Genomic DNA, 18742 nt, shown 5'->3' on the forward strand with positions numbered 1-18742 from the left:
TGTTGTATACAATAGAAGGACAAAATATTACCCTATGAAGGCAAACTAAACGTCCATCTATGGATGAGTGCTTATTATATATATATCTGCATGGTAGAAATTATGCCATAATGTCATCACAAACTGTTTCCAGGAAAGTCACTGTATGCTCACAATATAATGTTCAGGGGGGAAAAACAAGATATAACTTCTGCAGAAAACACAATGCTAATGTTGACCCCTTTGCAAATTTCTATTTATTATATGCACATGCAGAAAAACACCAGTGATGGACACTCATATGACTCAAAGGATGAGATTTCAGGAGGTTTAACATATCTTTCTCCAAAACTCTCCGTGATCTTCAAATTTTCCCAAAATAAATGCCATCTGATAAATGAAAATTTAATTTTTAAAATGTTCTGTTAGGACAATGTTCCATCCCAAACAGAAGAAGCTACAGAAGTCATCCTGGCTGGACATCACTCCCCTTTCATTCCAGTGTTGGCTTTTAAAGCACAATCATAAATTTAATTTTTAAATTTTTAAAAAACTGAGCCCTTACTATAATACATACAATACGCTCATCTCAGTCAGGAAAGTCCAAACACCAGGAAGAATTCATACAACAAAGACCAACCCCTCACTGACCCGGCCTTTAAGGAAAATGATCCCACAGTTGGTAAACGTGCTCTTCCAACTGCTTAAGAAATTCACCATCAATTACACATTCTCCACAAAACTGTAAAGAAATCCATAAAGAAAGCAGCTGAGCTGTCTGCTCCTCAAAGTTGGTCAGGGAATTAACGGAGCACACATAACCAACGTCTCAGCTAGTTTGCAGTTTAAACAGCCCTTCCTTAGGTGAGGGGGAAATGCAAGTGTAAAGAGTTCAGAATAGCATTTTATAAATAATAAATAAATAAATCATTTTTCACGGGTGAGAACCACCGTGCTCTCTCTGTGGATGAACTGACTAAGCTGGAGGAAGGCAGAGTTGGAACACTGAGTCTCTGGCCTCCACCTGCTCAGCCAGGCCCATGCTGCTCCTATGCTGTTATGGCCAAGAGTGGAACAGATGAGTGTCTCTGTGAGCAGGAACGAGGACAGTCCCAGCCCACACCACCACACTGAAAGTGGACTTATGCAACGATGTTTCTAGAAGGGTTCTATGGCTAGTGCTCTCTTTGTAAGGCAAGATACTACCAGCCCAGAATCAACTAAAACCTTCCAATAGATCAAGCCAGGGGACAAGTGTGCATTGTGGCCAAAACAGAAAGCCCGTGTCCCACAGGCAGCCTCTTCTCGTGTAATCACGTGGAGACGGATGCACAGGCACAAGCTTCTTTCATGTGTGCTCAAAGTTCCTGACAACTGTTCTCACTGATCTGTGACTGACATGCAGATGGCCCCAGTGGCGAGCACCAATCCAGGCCCTGAAAATACACACACTTGCATTCAGATATAAGAAATTGCTGGGTGTGGTCGCAAAGGCAGAAGGATTGTGAATTCAACACCAGCCGGTGCTACCCAGCAAGACCTTGTCTCACAGGTAGGTAGAAAAATAGATGATAAATAGATAATAGATAGATAGGTAGATAGATAGATAGATACATACATACATACATACATACATGATAAATACATATGTACATAGATGATAGATATATATATAGATACATACATAGATGATAGATAATAGATACATATATACATAGATGATAGGTATACATACATACATGCATACATACATAGGTGATAGAAAGATTAGATAGATAGATAGATAGATAGATAGATAGATAGATAGATAGACAGACAGACAGACAGACAGACAGACAGACAGACAGACAGACAGACGGGAACTCTTTTGTTCAGATGACAGAGGCTACTGACTTGTCATCTTTGGTCCCAAGTGCCTCATGGTGCTGGGAAAATGCCACAAAGGAGGCCTGAGCTGCAAGTCCAGACTGTGGATGCCCTGGAGGCTGGCACTCACTCCTCATTCCTTCAATGTCCTGACTCTCGGGGCCTGGGCCTGGCACAGCCAGTGTAGAGGTCTGTAAAGCAGCTTAAGGCTAAATAGAAGACCACGGACAACACGGTCTAACTGATGTGCCTTTAGGATCTAGGGCAGAAACAGCAGCCTATACAATGGGCTTAAATGAAAGGGGCCATTAAGACTAAGAAGTGTTCCACCCTAACTGCAAGCGTGCATTGTCCAGACTATGAAAAATAAGACTAGAGACCAAAACCTTTCCCTTGTCAGGCTCTGCAAATGCTGGAAGAAGCCTGGGTCCTACACACTAGGCTTGCCGTTTAGTAAGAGTTTGTTCTGGGACAATTACTAAACTGCTCTTTACGCTCAGCACCTTCACCTGCAAAACAAACAAGACAGAGTTTCCCCAAGGCTGCAAAGACTCAAGATGGTAGTGTTTATGAAGTGTTCGAATTGCTGTTGCCCATGAACTGCTGTTAACATGATGTAGGTGGCCCTGGGAAGTGGCTCAGTAGATAAAGCACTTGCTGTGTAAACATGAGGGCCTGAGTTTACATCCTCAGCATCCAGGTAAAGGCTGGGTGCCCGCACAGACAGGTGGATACCCGAAGCTAATGGGCCAGCCAAGCTAGCCACATTGTTTGTCTTCGGGTTCAGTAAGAGACCCTGACTCAAACAAACAAACAAACAAACAAAACCTAAGGTGGAGAGCAATTGAGGAGGATATCTGTGCCCCCTACTTTTAGGTCAACATGACATAAGTGAGGGTCATCTGAGAAGAGGGAATCTCAATTGAGAAAATGCCTCCCTAAGATCAAGCTGTAGACAAGCCTACAGGGCATTATCTTAATTGGTGATTGATGAAGAAGGCCCAACCCATTGTGGGTGGAGTCATCCCTGGGCTGGTGGTCCTGGGTTGTATAAGAAATCAGGCCATAAGGGCCAAAGCCTGTAAGCATCACCCCTCCATTGCCTCTGCATCAGCTCCTGCCTCCAGGTTCCTGTCTTACGTGAGTTCTTGTTCTGGTTTCCTTTAATGATGGACTGCAATGTAGAAGTACAAGCCAAAGAAATCCTTTCTTCCTCCAAGTTGCTTTGGTCACAATGTTTTACCACAGCAACAATAACCTTAACTGAGACAATACCTCACGTCAACCTCAGGCCTCAGGCTATGTGCATATACCCTCATCTGAATGCACATGCACACAACTAATTATCAATTAACTGATTCTTAGAATATAGGGCAATACAAGACACTGTTCATTTGAAAACTGAGAAATCATTATTCTAAGTGAAATTAGTATTTTATATTACTTCCTAGGGAAAAAATAAGAATTAACTTAGGCCTACAGAAAGATAAATGTTTTAAATTAAATGCTTATTGACTGACTAAAGTAGATGATAGGGAGGGAAGCTATCCAGGCATCCAGATATAAGAAAACTTTTAAAAATGGAAAGTATAAATTCATTATGTGAGGAATATCTTAAGGTTATGCCATGAACTTTCAAAATATATACCTCATAGCCCATGAAAATTATAAAAGTAAATACATATAGAAGATAATACTATGCAAAATGCTATTTCTGATTTCTGTTTTACTTTGTGCAAATATATAATGTTCAAACATACTCAGGGTCAGATTGATAAAGATCTGTTTTAATTTGACTTCTTACTTGTTTATAATTATTGAACTCAGAGTAATAAACATGTGTGTTTTGAGAAAGAATTCTAAAAAGATAAGTTCTCCACTCTTCCCCAAAGAGCTTCACCTGTTTGGACCACTGTCCACTGAGTACTTGTAAGAGCAGAGGTGCTAGATGACAGCAAGCAAACAGTGCCTTCCAGACACAACACGGATGATGCACGTATGAACCCACAGAGACTCTGGTAGCGTGCACAGAACCTGCACAGGCTCAAACCACCCGGAGTATGAATGCACAGAGACTCTGGCAGCGTGCACAGAACCTGCACAGGCTCAAACCACCCGGAGTATGAACACACAGAGACTCTGGCAGCGTGCACAGAACCTATACAGGCTCAAACCACCCGGAGTATGAACGCACAGAGACTCTGGCAGCGTGCACAGAACCTGCACAGGCTCAAACCACCCGGAGTATGAACGCACAGAGACTCTGGCAGCGTGCACAGAACCTGCACAGGCTCAAACCACCCGGAGTATGAACGCACAGAGACTCTGGCAGCGTGCACAGAACCTGCACAGGCTCAAACCACCCGGAGTATGAACGCACAGAGACTCTGGCAGCGTGCACAGAACCTGCACAGGCTCAAACCACCCGGAGTATGAACGCACAGAGACTCTGGCAGCGTGCACAGAACCTGCACAGGCTCAAACCACCCGGAGTATGAACGCACAGAGACTCTGGCAGCGTGCACAGAACCTGCACAGGCTCAAACCACCCAGAGTATGAACGCACAGAGACTCTGGCAGCGTGCACAGAACCTGCACAGGCTCAAACCACCCTGAGTCCCAGCACTGAGAAGAGGAGGTGAACACAAAGTCTCACCTCTGACTGTTTGTAATTGATACCTGCTGAGAAAGGAAAAATGAGTTCTTTCCAATGGAGTGACATTGGCTCTATCTATCGAATTCCAAGCTGGGCCATGTCCAGGAGTAGACGACTAACAAAAAAACAGAACCCCCCCCCACCTTGGTTTTATGTGCATTTTGTTTTGGTTCAGTATTTTTGTTTGTTTTGATTTGGGTTTTTGTCATGGGGGTGGATTGAGAGAGAGATAAACGACATAAATTAGATGGGTAGAGAGGTAGGGAGGCTCTAGGAGGGGAAGAATATGATCAAAAATAAAAAAGTTGGAGTGTTTGTTTGTTTTTCAAGACAGGGTTTCTCTATGTAGCCTTGACTATCCTGGACTTTGTAGACCAGGCTGGCCTGCAACTCACAATGATCCGCCTACCTCTGCCCCCCGAATGCTGAGGTTAAAGGCATGTGCCACCACCACCCGTCTATAAAAAAAGAAAGAAAGAAAAAAGATTTTAAACAATATTTTTTAAGTGACTGCTAAGTGATAATGGCCTATTAGCTTAGTACAGACAACCCTCCCCTTTCAGCAATTTACAAGCTGAAAACAATACAAATGAATATGTGTTTGCAAGTATCCCTGAGCTCACAAGACAGCTAACAACACATCAGGAACAGATGCCCCAGAACAGGAAAGTAGTGAGTCCCGGCATCTGGGAAGTTTCTCCCCTCCCAGCATTTTCCAAAACAAAGAGCAGAGACATTGAGAAGCTGAGCAGAAAACAGCGCCTGCTATACAGACTGGGAACTGACACTGTGGCACTCTCTGGGCATGGACGGAGAGCTGTCTGAATGTCCTTGGGCACACTGTGTGTGCTTCAGAAAGGGGGCAAACTGGCAGTAAAGCTCTTGCCAAGTCCGAAACCTGGCTGGCCAGCTCACTCCCCGAATAGATTAATGCAATGCACTGACACTAACGCCTGTAAGAAAGCAAAAGTAAATCCCTCAGAAGGAAAATGACGTTGGGGGCCTTGAACTGCTTCTATTTTTCATACATGGTGTCCAGCATTCAGTCCAAATTACCAGGCAACTATTAGTTTGCCACTGAGCCCTGTTAAAAAATGGGCCTGTGAAGACCCTATGCCTCTCTGAGCTGAATTGCTATTTTAGGAGGACTGTGTGGAGGGTCAAGTAGGAAGGTGGGAGGAGTCAAACCATGCTTGTTTATTCAGGGATGTACCTGGGCTGGGCCCAAGCAGCTTTGTATTTTTAGAAACAGCAGGCTGGGCACCATAACAGGTCTCTGCAGTCCCAGCTACTAGGAGGCTGAGGCAGGAAGGTCATAAGGCCAAAGCAATGTAGCAAGGCCCAGTCTCAAAAGACAAAACAAAACAAGCAAAAAAAGTGAATAAGTGTCCTATAGAGACTTCAGTCTCTCACTCTGTCACCCTGAGCAAAGCCACTAGCACAGCAAGGCTCAGGACACAGATCCTGGCTTCGCAAATGCCAGGACCTAGTTCAGATAAACGGAGACCAGTGGTGCCTGTTGGGGTGCTGTGTGTAGCTGTCCATGGCCAGCGTGGCTGTGGTTACTCCAGGCTGGGGGTAGACTCACGTTTTCAGACTATGCCAGCGGCATCATTGCTTAGCCTTCTGTATACAAAACTGTAGCTCAGCACACCATACAGATTCCCTCTTGGGGATTTGAACCTGGAAGCAAATCATGCTGCCTTCTGACCTGTCCAGAGCACGGACATAGATACCCCCGGTAAGGACTGGCTCTTTAAGGGGACCGGCTGGCCCCAAGCTGCAGGCCATATCTTATCATTTCTGATCTCAAGGCCAGCAAGTCATGTATACTTGGGACTCCCGACACACACTCGCCCGTGTGTTTCACAATGGGACAGGCCACGTCATGAGAAGTACTGTCCCTCCTGCTTGTGGCAGGTGGGTGACATCAAACTTTTGAATGCTCTCATCAGCATCAATAGTTCATTGGGTGGCTGGTCGGCTGTTTCCAATCATATCACCGTAGTCCTTGAACTAAGCTGTGTGCCCAGCAATAGATCGGTTGACATTTTTATCCCTGTATCTTCATCCACTCATTTTGGGACAGTAGTTTAACTACCAGACTTGGGGCAGGAAGGAATCATCCTTCTTGGCCACTTTCTAGGTAACAATCAAAGCAACCGAGGTGGAGGAATGATTTTAGCATGATACAGAACATAGGATAGATATAGGTCAAAAAGCAAGGATTCTACTTCTACCATGACAGATCCTGTTCCCCGTCCCCCCACCCCACACCACCATCATGCTTTTCCTTTCTCGGGCAGTACCAGTCTGCTTGGCAGCATAGTAAAAGGGGGCCTCATGGTGTGAAACTTAACTCTGGTTCCATTTTATAAAGATCCCGCACACACCCTGTGTGGGCACCTTCCACACAAAAGGTAGGCATACGCAAGGGATGGTTTAGAAAGAGGTGAAGTCAGAGTTGGTGCGGTGGACTACCTGGTTCCATGCAAGTGGAGGTAGAGCACTGACCCAGATTGCAGGAGTGCAGCACTTTAGACCCCAGAAGGAAACATTCAAAGGTTAGAATTGTCCTTCCGACAAATGGACAACACCCTATTGTGGCAACTCTCAGCCACCACAGGCACACACCACATCACTTAGTATTGTGTCTTCTGAGATTTGCCTGATGCCTTTGGCCACCATTTGACACACCGCAACAACAGAGGAGAGCCCTAGCTCCTGCAGCTTCTAGTCAGTGCAACTCTGGATACTGGCTTATACTTATATTCAGATCAGGGACAGACAGAATGCCACAAAAAAAAAAAAAATGTAACTTCGACTACATTGAAACTTATAACTTCTGCTCACCTAAAGATACCATTGAGAGAACAGACAAGTCAAGACATAGTAGGAGACACACATAGCTGTCAATCAATTAATATCTTCAGAGATATTAGGACAAACAATATGTCATTCTGACAGTCAACCTTTTCATGTATAAAAATGGCAGGTCATAGAGCTTAACATGATACCCAGACTCCTACAAAGCAACTGGGTAAAGACTGAGCAGGCAGTGATTATCTAGAGGGTTCTCAGCCTTGTTGTATTCTTAGGAAGATGCCTCTCTATGTAGCCCATGCTGGCCTCAAATGTGTGACAATCCTGAGTCGGTGTGTTGATATTACAGGCCTGAGCCAGCTTCAGCCTCATTGTTTACTAGGTAAATCTACCTGAAAATGAGACATTACTCTATGTTTACCACTAAACAGATTGATGCCAAAGACCATGAGTATGTATGTAAACCAGAAAGCTTATGCACAGCCGGTGGGGGCATAGCAATAGAAACAGCTAGTTTGGAAATTAAACAGTAATGTTGAAGCTAAATATTCATATGCCCTATAAGGCAGCATTTTCATTCCTATGCATGCCTCCTCAACAGAAATGCACTTGTGCATGTGTGCATTTCAAAGGCCTGCATATGGATTTGTATGGCACTACTTATAATAGCTCCATCCCAGGAACATCCCCCAGTGCCCATCAACAGTAGGATGGATAAAGAAGCCATTGTGTGCACACCCAGTGGAGTGCAGAGAAGGGAAAAGAACCAATGCATCCAAAACCATGGAGACATTTCTCAAAGAAGATGTTCTAGACAAGAAGCCTGACACAGGACACTGCGGCATGAGTGTAAATCTGTGAAATTCAAAATCAAACAGCAGCAAGCACTACTGTGACAAGGAAGGATGGTGGCCTCCACGGTGGAGCGATAAGGATGAACTGACATAAGGTTGGATCCTGGAAAGCTGATCGTGCCAGTCACTTGACCTGTGTCTTCATCATAAAAACTCATCTATTTGATGAAAACTCAAACAGTGGCTCACTTAAGGTTATGCATTTTCTCTGTGCCAGCCATATTTTAAAAACTAAGTTTGTTTTAAGTTTGTCATTTAAAGAACATTTATGTAATTTTTAAGATATTAGGAAATAATGAGTAATTATGAGCTCAGAACCCAAACAGTTCAGGAGACAGGACAGGAGAAGAGAAAGCATATCGTCTTATTATATAGAGATTCCAGTGATAAAGTGAGTGTGTAAAATTGCTTTTAAAAGAAAACACTGTGTCTTTCCATGCTGCATAATATTAGCATTTGGAACATAGTATTAACTAGCTTGATGAATGCACTGTAAACTTTGATAACGACATACATCACACCCAGTAAATTTTCTATGAAACTCCTTGGGCCATAGACTTGCTGCTTTACAATTAACTCACAGACTGTTGAGAAAGCTGTGATTTTCCCCCCACACAGGTAGGAAATAGGAAATAGGAAGTGAGACAGTCAGATTCTCTAACAGAAGAATCAAAGTCTGAATGCAAGAGTGAGTGGGAGACACTTCAGTGAGAAATCCAAGTATGGTAAGAAGGCTGCAACCCTGAGCATGGTCACTTATACCTGTAATCCCAGCACTTGCAAACCCATGGCAGAGGGATTTCTTAGAGTCCAAAACTAGCCTGGGCTACACAGTAAACTTCAGGCCAGCCTGAGCTATATATAATGGTGGGAACTTATTTTATAAGACCAAAATACTGAGTTGGTAAAACTATGGGTACGGTAACTAGAACTTAGAGACTTGTGGACCATGGTAACACAGAGTAGTCAATGGCAGTACATTGTAAAGTGGTCAGCTAAGAACACTATTCAAAGAATAGCTAGGTCCTAATACAGGCAGAGAGACACTTAGTCTTGTATGGTCTTATGTTATTTGTGCTGTTCCTAGCATTCATATGTGACCATTATTTAAGACAACATGAGTTCACATCTCTCCCTTGTAGTCAAAAAGGCATAAAGTGGTCAGCCATGGGAAAGTGGCAGTATTCACAAAGCAAACCACACACTTGATTAATGAGGTCTTAACAGGTACCTTAAAACAGTATTGACTGCTGGGTGATGGCATTGAAAGATGGAGGAAACACTGGCTGATGGATGGTGCCCTTGATGTTACAAAGCCACAAAGAACTGAGTGTGGGGGCGCATTGATAGAAACAGTAAATAAAACACTCACGCATGATTCTAAGTAAGATGAATGTAAAAACTAGAGGAATGTGATAAATGCACCTCAATAGAGGGAAGATTCTCCGATTAGAAAAAGCAGTTGATAATTTCAATGTTCCTCTGTATAGAGTCCAATCCTGGTCATACCTTCATGCCATGGTCATGGGAAAATGACTGAGTGCACACATTCTATTCCTCCAGGTGTAGCAGATTGGAGTTCATTTAAACGCTATGCCCAGCACTTCTTCATAACAACTGTCTTCAGTTTTTCCTTTATTAGAGCATCAAAGAAAACACTATGGCTGCCATTATAATGATACCCTTTATCACAGAAGGAATCACAAGCTATTTCCAAGACAGATTTTCCAGAACTATGTCTACTGTAGTCGCCAGTGTCAACCAAGATTTAAGCCAAAGAGGCCATGCTTTTCTATGTACAAGTGAAACAATGCAGTGACTGAGAATGGCTTTAAAAACAAGCTCCCCTATGCTCCACCTCCAATACAGAGAGAGAGAGAGAGAGAGAGAGAGAGAGAGAGAGAGAGAGAGAGAGAGAGAGAGAGAGAGCAAAAAGTGTAATGAAAGTTGGCGATTGCTTAAGCTAAATAATGATGGTGGCCCATGAACTCTTGTATTCTATGTGTGCTTTTAAATTTTTTAATAAAAGAAGTAAGGAAAACCTCTCCTAAATGATTCTAGTAATGAAAACAAAACAAAAGATGTAGAAGGGAAGGAATGAGCCAGCAGCTAATAAATGTGCCATTTGCCATGAAGTCTATGAAGGGGGTACTCATGAACCCCTTCTAGGCGCTTTTCCAGCCTGTTTTGGCATCCCTAAGCTTAGAGAGATGTCACAAGTTCACAGGTGCTGTAAGTAACAGAGCCAAAACCTAAACGTACACTGTTCTCACCCCTGAGGCGAGCCTCTACCTCTCCTGGTGACATTCTTTCTGAAGATTCTTTCAAGTCTTTTAAAATCCATAAAAGTGCCCCTCTGACTCCTGGGTGTCGCTGACATGGTCTCATCTGACTTCTGAACGAGCCTTAGATCAAGCTATCACCTTCCAGTTCCCACAGGGCTAACCGAAGGAGAACTTACGGCTTTTAAATAGTTGATCTGATAGGGCCGGGAAGACTAGACAGACCTACCATGCACTTTAGTCACATAAACAGCATGGTTTTCAAACACAGCTCAGGAAATGAATCAGGCATTGTCTAAATTAATCACCCTAAGCAAAATAAAACATTGAGGAACCCAGTAGCCGTGCAAAGTGCTAGTTCCCAGAGACCCTCCCTCCGTCCTAATGCTCAGAGCCTCTGCACTGCCTTTTCGTAAAGCAAGGCCCACAGCTGTACCTAAAAGAAGGGCACAAGGCTGTACACACATGTCTAGAGATAGCTTGTCTTGAATCATTTTATTTGTATCTTCTCAAGTCTCCAAGAAGCCCACTTGTCATTCAGCTGCTTTGATGCTGTAAAACCGCTCTCCTCAGACTTCCCCAACTTCAGCATCCTACCTTCCCGTCAGATCTCAAAAAGAAACAAGTTGCAAAAGTACAGATCAACTCAATGTGATAACCTTGGTCTGCCTTCTCCCTAAAAGTATAGTTGAAAACATTTTGTAGCCAATGTGATATGGTTTAAGGAAAATGGTTTGAGTATTTTTTTTTCCTGGCTCCTGTGTTTTCTAGTAAAAAGGAAAATCATATGATCATATAATCTGCATCCCTGACCCACCTGCAGCATCAGGAATAGGGGGAAAATACACTGCTTTGTCCCAAGGATGCAGGCAATCATATTTTAATTCCTTGTGCAAAAATGGTGAAGCCAACTGACATGTTTTAACTTCTCAATCAGCTAAAATTTAGAAGTTACACAAGTGAAAAATGTAACAACTAATCTAAGAGAATGCCATGTTTAACCAAGAGCCAAGTGTCCTAACAGTCAAACATTTCACACAGTGCCATGTTCCTACTTAACACTGTCTCTGCTTTCATTTAAATATTGGCTGTGATTTTACTACACCATCATCCATCAAATCAAGACAGACCTACTTTCAGGGAAATGAATCATTTTTGTCCTCCTGTGAACACTGCCAAGTGTGCTCACTGGAACTGAGATAGTGTGGCCCACCGCACACCAAGGCTATGGACACAAGCATGCCACAGAGACAGCTCACTACTCATGGGAAGGGCTTTATGCAGTATGCTGCTGTTTGCAGGCCTGCTTAGGGGAACTAGTTTCAGAGAAGAATTTCTCCTGTGATTTTCATTCACCACATGGCTGCAGTCATAGAAAGGAAGGCTTCCCACACACAGGCAAAGCAGATCTGTAGCTCACATGTTTTTAACGTTTTTGAGACAGAGGCTCACTCCATAATCAAGGCTGGCTTTGAGCTCACTGCAATCCTCCTGCCACAATGTCCCATGTGCTGAGAATATAGGCTGGCTTTCTAACTCACATCTTGAAGTGTCACTGGGCATAAATGAAACTATGTAAACTCCCAATATATAAATGTGTAGCAAAAATTTAATATTCAATAGCCAAAAGGAAGAAACTTAACAAATGGGTATGCATCCTTTTCTTAAAGGGGAAATAAACAGACACTTTGATACAAAGTCAGTTTAAAACCATGAAAATTGGGGTTTAAGACTTAAGTAAATATACCTTGGCAATCTGATTTATTTAATCACAAAATATCTTTTAAATTTTAACCTTTTCTATTCTATAATATTTAAGTTATATGTGCTATAGTATGAATATTCATGAAGTCTTGGCCAAGATGAATAAAAATCAACTTGAAAATATAGTTGCAATAGACACACAACGTAATTGTTTTAGCTTCATGTCTTGGAACCAAATACAAAAAGAGAGGGCAGTGCCACACTGCAAATGCTTTCTACCTTTGCATAGTGTGAAGACTTGTCACTCACTGCAACCCACAAACCAGGCTGCTCACAGGACAAAGCATCTTAACACACAGCTAACACCTCAAACATGAGTTTTCCTGTACCCCCAACACTAATGACAATAATCTAACTGCTGAAGGAGCCAGAATGAAATAACTAATTTTTTTTCTAGTCTACAAGTTTCTTTTATTTATTTAAATTTACTGGGCAAATATAAAGTTCAAGTAAGAAATAGTTTTGGATATTTTTATAAGATTTAGCAAATGTCTTGATTTCATTTTCCCTTTATTTGTGTTCAGTAAAGCAAAGATGAAAAAGAGAACGTGGAGTTGGCTCCTATAGCTCCATTCAACACCATAGACTGAAATGAAAATCCCTCCACAGCCTCTGCCCTCTAACAGATAGTTCAGCGCTGGCGTGCGGTTCTACCTAACCCAATAAAATGCTGAAAAATCCCTGCCTTGGGGTCAAGTTAGGAAGGTTAAAATGCCTCTCTAGTAATGAGGTGACAGAGAATTCACAGAACCTGTAATCCCTTTAAAATTAAACCAGCACAATTATGACAAGTGTGTATAATTCTTCATGCCTCTGGAGCCAGGAATACCCATCCCCCACCAACCCCCCACCAGCAAGTGAAAGTAGGCTGACTACAACAGCAGATGAAGAAAAAAAGATAGCTTCCTTGCTACACATCTTTCCTGCTTCAGGCAAGGCACATATGGCCACTTAAGTAGAGCAGGCTAACTGGGCTATGTACCCTCACTCTAAGTGCAAACACTCAGACAGATCTCTCCACTGAAGTGAAGAGATGTCACATAAAGTCGGTTGTTTGAAAATAAGCCTCACTTTTCTTTGAGCATGTGATGGTCTGTAACCGTGCTCCAACCACGATCATTTGACTAGTTTTGAAAGAAGAAAGAAGAAAACAGAGATTCACGAATTACACCCCCAGCTCCTAGCTCAACCAGATTTGATTTTTTTTTTTTTAAATCTGAGCTCAGTGGATTAAATACAGCCTCTGAGGCAAAGCCCTCTTCAACGTGTTTAGCCTTAGCTGGAGTTGGACTTTACCTATTTAGAATCTGGAGTGATAACAGGTTAAAATGAAAGTAATTAAGAATGTCAAAGGGAAAAATAAAAATTAAATTAAATTAAATAAAGAACAATGTCAAATGGGGAAGACATCTCTAAAAGCTGAAGAGAGTGCCAAATTAGACAAGATGGCTGAGGAGAATGTCTCAGGTCAGAGCAGAACACAGAGAATGTGCTTGCTAAAGAGGGAAGTTGTTCACTTGCCCTGAACAGGGATCAATAGAAAGATGTACCCTCAGATACATATTTGAAATAAGAAACATCCTTTTGAAGGCAATGATTCACTTTAAGCACTTTTAGATGAATTCATTTGATTATATTATCATTACTATTCTAAAGAAATAGCCACTGTGGAAACACTAAGACTGCGTAACAATTTCCCCAGAACTTACCAGAGAAAAATCCTGGAATACCATGAGATTAATGGAGCAACAGAAGCATTCCTTCAATTTAGGCATATTTGAAAAAAAAATGAGCTTCTTGACAAAAATAAAAAATAAAAGAAAAATTCAGGGTTATATTTTGATCCATTTTCTGATTTTTGTTTTTGTTTTGGTTTTGGTTTTTGGTTTTGTTTTTTTGTTGTTGTTGTTTTGTCAATAAACTTAATTTGAAACACTTAGGTGAAGCCAACTAGTGGGTATGTCTTCTTATAGCTTAGCTATAAACACATGTAATTAAAAGTTTAAAGTGATTTGAAAAAGAAACAGAGATCAAGCACAATTAGAGGTGGTTTACAGCAAAAATTGAAACGCTGTTGCATCTACCAAAGATGCCAGATTCTACCTCAGGGAGACTGGCGAGGAGAGCCTCTGCCTTAGTGGGCAGCGTTCCTCATAGGTTGGTGTGGCTGCTGACCTGATTTCTCAGAAATGCCCATTTCAATCACTTCTGTCCTTAGCTTCTCAGATGCAGTGTTTATTCCTGTTTATTTGCTGTTCACATCTCTACCATAGCAAATATGTTGCAGCTTTTTATAGCCTTAGAAACAAATGATCTCAGTATTGGAAAATGACACAATTGACTGAAGGGGGCCCAGCTGCAGACACTATAGACTTCAGAGGAAATGTTTCTCCTTTCTTATTCCCACCTCGTCTCTTCTTAACTCCTCAGTCGCCTCTAGGTAGCAGTGTTACAAAGAAAGCATTACTCAGCTAGGCTAACTAACCCATGTCAACGAAGTGTTTCTAACATTCGGCAAAATTTAAAAATTCTCCATGCCCAATTTCAAATCCTTTCTGGAAGGCTTGCATCACGAAAACTAAGTTTTATCTACAAACCCCAAAGGTCCCAGTTCTCAGCCTCCTAACCACGCATGAGAAGAGAAACGCCATAACTCATGTGGTGGTAAACAGAAAAAGACTTGTATAAGATGATCTCTCTAGAACCCCAACGATTCGGGGGTTCCAAGCCTCGATTAGAGTCCGACTTAAAGAAAACTGTCCTGAGGATCCAAGTCCTGACCTTTTCCCAGCAGATAAACAATGTTTTACATGTAATGCTGGAAGGTTTGACAGCCACAAAGGCTCTAACAGCTCTTGGAACTCAGCTCCAGAGTAACCAAACATTAGTGGTTGCTTGTGAACTTCAGAATAATACAAAGGAAACAAATAACTTGGATTTCAGCCAGTGGTATGTATTCAAACTATTTTAAAGGACCCTATTTTATAGTAGGCATAATAGCACTTAAACTCCTTTTGGGGATGCATTCTTGTAGGTCTTCTAACACTTACTTTTCAAATACACACACACACACACACACACACACACACACACACACACGGTAGATCAGAGTAGAGGTTTGATGTTTACTACTTGCATTGTCCTCGGTTAGTGCAATAGTTTGAGCAGACCCCCCCCCCCTGGGCCCCAATCCACCAGCCACAATGTTCTTCTTGGGTTTCTAGGACCCTCTGGGCCCTTCTATTTCCCCACATCTATGCCAATCATTCTCTACAGTTATGTGGAGAGCGGGGACTGACTTTGACATGAACTCTGGTGCTCCATATTTGACCACCTCCCCTTTGGTGGGGAGGCCTGATATCACTCAAAGAAAGAATAAGCAGGCTCCCAAGATGGACTTGATAGCCTATGACCATATAGTTGGGAAGGAGGTTGCCCTCGACCTAGGGGAGGGGAATAGGGTGAAAGCAGGAGGGAGGGAGGAACAGGAGGATACAAATGATGGGATAACAATTGAGTTGTAATCTGAATTAATTAATTAAATAAAAAATAAACACACACACTTTTAAAAATACCTGTCTCCTTAAAACTCTTCCCCTAACTTAGATTCTAGACTGTACAACTTGGATTTTTTTTCTATTTATTATACCTGTATCTGCCAGCTTAGAAACTAGTTTTTCAAATGACTGAACACACCTTCAAAAGTCAAAGGGCATCTTTTAAATTTCAAATGTCTAACTCTTCAAATGTGTTTCAGCACTTATCATTTACCGGAGTTAATGATTTACAGTGAAAACAAAAACCAGTCTTGTGCCTGGTGTGGTTTCAACTCCTCTTGAGTTCTAAGCTTTGTTTTAAGAGGAAAAAAAAAAAAATTAGGTGGCCACCATCCTAACCACCATTCCACTGTGCTTGTCCCACCCTCAGAGGTTCACAGTAGATGCAGTCTGGTCCAACTTGCATGAAAAATTCAGCCTAGAAACATTTTCCTGCAATAGTAAAGACAACCAGTTTCCCCACCCCCACAGCCCTCCTCCTTCCAGGGTTGGAATATAGAGGCAATGATAAAACATTTGGCTGAATAAAATCATTCTTTTAGCTTAAATAAGCAAACGGCACTTAAGCAAACGGCACTTGAAATCAATATGTTTACTGTTTGCAGGAATGGGATTCGGAGGTTAAGCTAGTGAATCCTCCACGCCTTGAGCAGACAACAAAGCCATTCAAATTATGACTTATGATTGAACAGTCGCATTTACTTTAGAGTGCAAAGCATTTTTTTTTTTTTTTAATGCCCACGTTTGTAAACATAAACTCAGGGACAAATACTAATCCTCGGGAAGACGGTGTCTTCATACTGACCTTTTTGGGCAAGGGAAAGTGACCTAAACTGCAACGCATGATTGACAAGGACTAACAGAAGAGCCTGTCTTGGTAGCCTGATTGGTTCCCACCACCACCGGGAGCCATCACTTGCAGGTAAAGAACTCTGCCTGTCCCAAGCCAGTTAAAAAAAAAAAAAAAAAAAAGGAAACCAAACTTTCCCAAATAAGTTAGCTCTTGCCAAGCCAATCTAAATCCAACAGGTGTCAACACACATCGCTACACCTCTTTCTGAATGAGGACTAGAGTAGCACGCAGTGGGGCGGGGCGGGAGGGGGACTGAAAGAATCCTACCTGACTTCTAAGAAGACTGAAAACAAAACCAGCCTGGTCCCTAGCCCAACTGATTCGTAGGCGGTGGGGTCAAGGGATGGTGTTGGAAGAAATCTCTGCTCGCGCACAGGCACATGCGTTGCTGCAGGGTCTCCAAGCACTGCCCCTGCGCTGTCCACCCAGCACCGGAGCTGGACAAGCAAGACTCGGAAGCTGGGAGCCAGGGAAAGGAGGGCGCGAGAGATACCTGCTTATCCAGAGCGTCCCGGGCGCCTGCAGGTCCCACGCTGGTCCTGGGTGGTGCCGGCGTCCGCTCACAACTGCAGCCTTCCAGGAGGTACATGCCCGCTGGGCGGCCGCTCTGCTCGCCCTCGAAGTAAAAGAGCACATTCTGGTAGAGAGCGAACCACTTCTCGTGCCAGCGGCTCGCCTCGGCAGCCTTCTTGCTCAGAAAGCCGCGCTTGGTGCCCTCCTTGCGCGCCAGGAAGGCCAGGTACAGGGCGTGCCCCTCGTTGTAGCGCACGCTTTTCTGCATAGCGAGGGCGCGGGGGAAGTTCGGGTCGCAGCTTCAGCCCCGCGGCGGGGCCATCGCAGAGGACTCACTGGGAGGACGCACCCCCGACCGCTTGCCACAGGGCACCCCGCCCGCTGCCCAGACCTAAGGCGCCGATCCGGGATGGGGCACCGTCTCCTCCCCGACCGCGCCCTCTCAGGCCCCCGACGCCTCCCGATCCCCGGAAGCCCGGTGCCGAGTGGCCCGCACCCGTGCGGCTCTACCCGAAGTTGCGGGGAGCCGAGCCCCGAGGCGGGCTTCTCAGTGAGGAGCGCGGCAGCCTGAGGACTGTCCTCGGGCAACGCGCTCCGGGAGACAGAAGGTAAAACGTCACGTGGGAGATCAGCTGTAATCGGCTTGGAGACCGATTTAAAGGGTAAAGTCGGCGCGGTGGCGGCCGCGGAGGCGCTGCCTGCTCGCCCCAGCGCGCGTCCTTCACTCGCCTGCCAGGACCCTGGCCTCCGCCTCTGCCCAAGCCAAGCCCGGATGGGGCAGATCGCCCGGGAGGGGCAGGAGCGTGTTGGCATCCAGCTGTTCACTGCACAAACATGCACAAATGTGCCCTCACACATACACAGGCAAATATACACTGAACAAACACGGAGACCGAATCACACATACAAACACACAACGCTCATATCCGTACACAAAAGCGCACATGCACACAAATACAATAGGCACAGGCACACAAGCGTGTGTGCACTCACAACATAAATTAACAAACACCCTTTCACCCAATGCACAACCATACACATAAGAATACAACATACAGTCACGAACAACACACTCCTATGCACTCAGCTACACATTCACAATTACAAAAATACACCTACAATATGCACTTATCAAAAATGCCAATCTACCAATTTATACTTACACAGGCAACTACATATAATATACATATTATATGTAGGATAAGTATATATGTATACTTAGTGCTATCTCAAACACTCATATTTGCTGGACCCAGCGTATATACACTTATAATCACATACATATTCCCACAAGCATCGGACAAACATACACCTATACATAAGCACACACATCCACCAGCCCTTTCCATCGTATACACACAAAATCATAAACGCATGCATTTACATGCAAATGTGCAAACACATGCACTCCAAAGCCCACTCATCAGACACAAGCGCTTACAGACAGAAAACGGACAGGTACATAGGCGCTTGGAGGCGCACATTTTTGTAGCTGTGTGCATGCACTCACGCTCACAGAAAGGTTCAGTGGCAGCAGGTGGAGTCACAAGGTGGGTTTGCATAAACCACACGTTGGCTTTTCGGCTTGTACCTGC

General features: G+C 43.6%; 1 protein-coding gene across 1 annotated transcript in view; it reads right to left on the minus strand.

The window, feature by feature from the left end:
* The window catches only part of Rasgrf2 (Ras protein specific guanine nucleotide releasing factor 2), a 199813-nt gene extending 181573 nt beyond the window's left edge, over window positions 1–18240 (minus strand). Inside the window, exon 1 of the mRNA XM_051172267.1 lies at window positions 17128–18240. Within this exon, the coding sequence (XP_051028224.1) occupies window positions 17128–17415 (288 nt within the window). The 5' untranslated portion in view covers window positions 17416–18240. The remainder of the gene's footprint in view (window positions 1–17127) is intronic.
* Between the last annotated feature and the right edge of the window lie 502 nt (window positions 18241–18742).

The sequence above is a fragment of the Acomys russatus genome, chromosome 30, assembly GCF_903995435.1.
Source record: "Acomys russatus chromosome 30, mAcoRus1.1, whole genome shotgun sequence".
NCBI classification, from domain to species: Eukaryota; Metazoa; Chordata; class Mammalia; order Rodentia; family Muridae; genus Acomys; species Acomys russatus.